Raw genomic sequence first — 4744 nt, 5'->3', positions numbered from 1 at the left:
CTGCGAACAGAAAGTTGAACGCCTGGACGGGCATCACCACGGTATTCAAGATTCCGATCTATTGCATACTTAGTGAAATCCACGACGAGGATTACGTCCGGTTTCCCGCTAAGTTGGGCGATGAGAAAAACGGCTTCAATCTACGATACCGCTGCACATTTCATAGGGGGCGAGGGCACCGGACAGAGGACTGTTTGCCCTTGAAGCAGCACCTGGAGGAGCTAGTCGCAGCCGGTCACTTGGGCCGTTACATCGATAGGGGCGTTAGGGCCGCGCACCACACCCCGGCTGAGCCGATTGGTTCGGATGACCTAGAGACGCCCCCCAAGGAATAGTTAATGTGATCCACGGTATAGTGGAGCCGATGCGGGTGTATGAGCTCCGTGGAATGATAAAAAAAGGCAGAACATATGAGGGAGGTTCTATCAGTCCAGTCCGCAATCAAAAGGGTCAAGACCGAGGAGAAAAATGTTATTAGCTTTTCAAGTAGGGACCTTAAGTGCATTCAGACGCCGCACAACGATGCCCTAGTGGTCACCCTTCGCGTCAAGGACTTTGATGTTAAGCGCATCCTGATCGACCAAGGAAGTTCGGTCGAGATCATGTACTACGATGCCTTCAAGCAGCTCAAACTCCGGGATACAGACTTGGCACTAGCAACTTCGCCACTAGTTGGTTTCAACTCACAGCCGGAGTGGCCGATGGAAAAGATAATCTTACCAGTCAAAGCTGGGTCCGTCGTCAAGCATGTGGAGTTCTGGGTATTGAAGGTGTCGTCCACATACAATCTGACCCTCGGTAGGGGATGGCTTTAAGCCATGCAAGCGGTAGCGTCAACATACCACCAGGTCATGAGGTTACCCTCGGCTACGGGGGAAGTTGAGGAGATCTGGGGCGATTAAGTCATGTCGAAGCAGTGTTTCATGGCAGTAAATGGGAGCCGAGCTGCCAAAGGCTTCGTACAAATGATTGAAAGCCCGGAAGACCAAAGTGTCCTAGATAATGTGGGCACTAGGGCCGAGGAAAAGGTTGTTGAAGAATTAGTGGAGGTGCGAATTGACACAGAAAAATCCGACAGGTTCTTTTTGTTGGGATCTAGCCTGATCGCCCAAGAAAGGACCGAGATGGTGGAGTTCTTGGTGGCGAATATCGAAGTCTTTGCATGGACGCCGTATGACATACCTGACATTGATCCAAGCTTTATTTGCCACCAACTCAATGTATTTCCAGACGCACATCCCGTTATTCAAAGAACGAGTAGGTCAGCCCTTCACCATGCCGAGGTAGTCGCGGAGGAAGTCAAGAACCTCTTGGAAGCTAGGGCAATCCAGGAGGTGCACTACCCTCGGTGGGTTTCCAACACGGTCGTAGTACCCAAGAAGAATGGGAAGTGGCGAGTTTGTGTTGATTACAAAATGGTCAACCGAGCTTGCCCTAAAGACAGCTTTCCTCTGCCCAGAATAGACCAGCTGATGGATCTTACAGCTGGACATAACAGGCTCAGTTTCTTAGATGCCTATCGCGGTTATCACCAGATTTTCATGCATGCACCTGACCGCGAGATAACTTATTTCACAACCCCAAGGTAATTGTTCTGCTATAGAGTCATGCCTTTTGGTTTGAAAAACGCCGAGGCAACTTTTCAGAGGATGGTGACCAAGATGTTCGCCCCTCTGCTAGGCCGCACGATGGAGGCTTACATCGTCGACATGGTGGTCAAAAGCAAGCAGCAGGCCGACCACTTGTCCGACCTAGCCAAGATGTTCGTCATTCTTAAGCAACACAAGCTTCGCCTAAATGCGTCCAAGTGTGCCTTCGGTGTGGGGTCAGGGAAATTCCTTGGCTTCCTAGTCACCAACTGAGGCATCTAAACGGACCCCTCACAAATCAAAGCAATACAAGGATTAGAGCGGCCCAACTCAGCAAAGGACGTGCAACATCTTGCCGATATGGCAGTCACGCTTAATCGATTCATAAGCCGGTCATCAGATTGTTGCCAACCTTTCTTTCAAGCTTTGAAGTCCAAGTTTTCATGGGATGTAGAATGCGACAAGGCCTTGGGTGAGCTCAAGGCATATTTGTTTTCTGCCCCACTATTGGTAACACCTAAGCCCGGCGAGGAGCTCTACCTTTATCTTGCCGTCTCTCAACATGCAATTAGTGCAGTGCTTGTCCAGGTAGAAGGCATCCAGCACCTCCCCATCTTTTACGTGAGCAAAACCCTGCTGCCAGCAGAATCAAGGTACTTGCCGCTGGAAAAACTCGTTTCGGCACTAATGATGGCGTCCAAGAAATTAGTGCACTACTTTTATGCTCACAAAATCGTGGTGTTGATTGAATTCCCTCTAAAAGCCTTATTTGAACGGACGGACTTTTCCAGCCGAATTTTGAAGTGGGCGGTTGAATTGGGGCAATTCGACATCAAGTTTCAACCCCGTACCGCCATCAAAGCCCAAGCATTGGCCGATTTTGTTGCTGAATTCTCGCCTGGAGTTCACCCGGCATGCCCGGTGGATCTTACCGTGGCAGCTGGGGTAACAAGTGTAAAAGCAACAAAGAGTGCACAGTGGAATGATATTGGCGACGCGGAACTTGTGCACCCGTCCGCACCACTTTCAGTCGAAAGGCTACCTCAAATCGGCGATGCGACGATGGACTCAGGAATGACAGGTCAACTTGTTGGGTCCGGCGCAGCACCACCGAGGGGGGATGAAGACTGGTCTGTTGAGATAATCAGCGGCGAGCTTGCAGCAGGCATAGCCGGGTTGCCAAGCGATCTTGATCTCATCAACCTACAAGCTTCCCAGGATCCGTCAGAATGTTGGAAACTTTTCATTGGTGAAATGTGGAAACTTTTCGTAGATGGCGCCTCAAATCGACACGGCGCCGGACTGGGTATAGTTTTGATCTCGCTGAACGGTCTAACCATCGAACACTCTATCGCACTTGGATTCCAGCGTCAAACAACGAGACTGAGTACGACGCACTGTTGGCCGGACTTAAAAGCGCGCTCCAGTTACGCACAACCTAGCTGATGGTATACAACAATTCCCAACTCGTTGTCAACCAAGTATCTGGAGTGTACGAGGCCAAAGATGACAGAATGGCCAAGTACCAGGCTCTAGTGAAAAACACATCAAGGCATTCTAAGCGATAAGAGTGCAACAAATTGGCCGTCAAGAAAGCGGTCGCGCAGACGAGTTGGCCAGTCTGGCTTCCATGTTCGACAGTTCAACTCCCAATCCTCTCCTGATCGAGTTTCTTCCAAGACCTAGTATTGAGGACTCAGAACAGATAGAAGTATTCTGCACCGAGCTTGGTTCCTCTTGGATGGACCCTATCATCTTCTTCCTAAAAAAACGGACCCTTTCGGCCGACAAGAAGGAAACACACAAAGTTCGGGTGAAGTCAGAGTGGTTTTGGCTCTCTCCATCTGGCGCTCTATATAAGAAGTCATTCACCGGTCCGTACCTCAAGTGTGTGCATCCAAACAGCGTGGAAGCTTTTCTGTACGAGATCCACGAAAGTGTGTATGAAAGTCACATCGGGGAGAGATCTTTGGCCTACCGCGCTATTTCGCAAGGATACTGGTGGCCGTGCATGCAAGCAGACGCGCATAAATATGTTAGAAAATGTGAAAAGTGCCAGAAGTTCGCCCACCAAATTCACTAGCCGGCCAGAGAACTCCTTCCCCTCACCAGTCATTGGCCTTTCGCAATGTGGGGACTGGACATAGTGGCACCACTCCCAACAACACCAGGCAACCGGAAGTTCTTCATCACAGCGATAGATTACTTCACAAAATGGGTTGAAGCCGAACCCTTAGTGACCATCAAAGAGAAGGATGTCAAGCGGTTTGTTTGGCAGAACGTGATAACGTGGTTTGGCATCCCCAAGGCTTTGGTATCTGATAATGGCACCCAGTTTGACGGACGGCTATTCAGAGGATTTTGTGAGGACTTGAAGATAGAATTCTACAATTCCACCCCAACCTACCCTCAGTCCAACGGCTAAGCTGAAGCATCGAACAAGACCATCCTAGATGGGTTGAAGAAGAGGCTTGAGAAGGCCAAAGGCAAATGGGCCGAGGAGCTCCCTAGTGTCCTCTGGGCATATCGGACAATACTAAGACGCTCGACCGGAGAGACCCCTTTTGCCCTGGCATATGGCATGGAGGCAGTCATCTCATTGGAGATCAGTATACCAACCATCCGCAGTGAAAATTTTGAGCCCGAGTTGAACTCTGAAACCATCGCCCTGGAATTGGACCTAGCAGACGAGCATCGAGAAAAGATGCTAATCCACGTGGCCGCATATCAATAAGAGTTGTCCAGGAAATATAACAAGACGGTGCACCCCAGACCGTTTAAAGTCGGGGACTGGATTTTAAGGAAAGTGATGGGCAACACACTGGTGTCGGGCGAAGGCAAACTAAGGGCAAATTGGGAAGGGCCATACAGGATAATTGGTCTCACGGGCAAGGAGGCATACCACTTAGAAGACCTGGATGGCAAAAACATACCTTGGCCATGGAATGCGGCCAACCTCAAAATGTACTATTTTTAGTTTTTGTCCTTCATATGTAATTTTTTGTGAAAGGACTTGTTCCCCTTTACTTCTGAATGTAATACTCTATTCAAAAACGTAATAGAAGTGAATTATTTTTGCTGAGGAAGTTCGTTTTTGACATTTTTGCTTCACGTTTTAGCCGAGGTGAATTACCCCGGCTAACAGAGTTGATGAT

The 4744-nt window shown here is 49.3% G+C and overlaps 1 protein-coding gene across 1 annotated transcript; it reads left to right on the top strand.

Annotated features, from left to right (window-relative positions):
• Positions 1-410: 410 nt before the first annotated feature.
• LOC145821888 (uncharacterized) lies at positions 411-815 on the top strand. The gene has a single exon (XM_082918465.1). It carries the CDS (start codon positions 411-413, stop codon positions 813-815), a length of 405 nt encoding a protein of 134 aa, XP_082774591.1.
• Positions 816-4744: the final 3929 nt, after the last annotated feature.

Source organism: Camellia sinensis, chromosome 3 (assembly GCF_055761805.1).
Source record: "Camellia sinensis isolate YWXY chromosome 3, ASM5576180v1, whole genome shotgun sequence".
In the NCBI taxonomy this organism is placed as follows: Eukaryota; Viridiplantae; Streptophyta; class Magnoliopsida; order Ericales; family Theaceae; genus Camellia; species Camellia sinensis.
Note: the sequence above shows the minus strand (reverse complement) of the source record. Positions and strands in the feature narration are given on the sequence as shown.

Coding starts and splice junctions, on each gene's coding strand:
- LOC145821888 (XM_082918465.1), top strand. CDS start 411: ATGAGGGAGGTTCTATCAGTCCAGTCCGCAATCAAAAGGGTCAAGACC.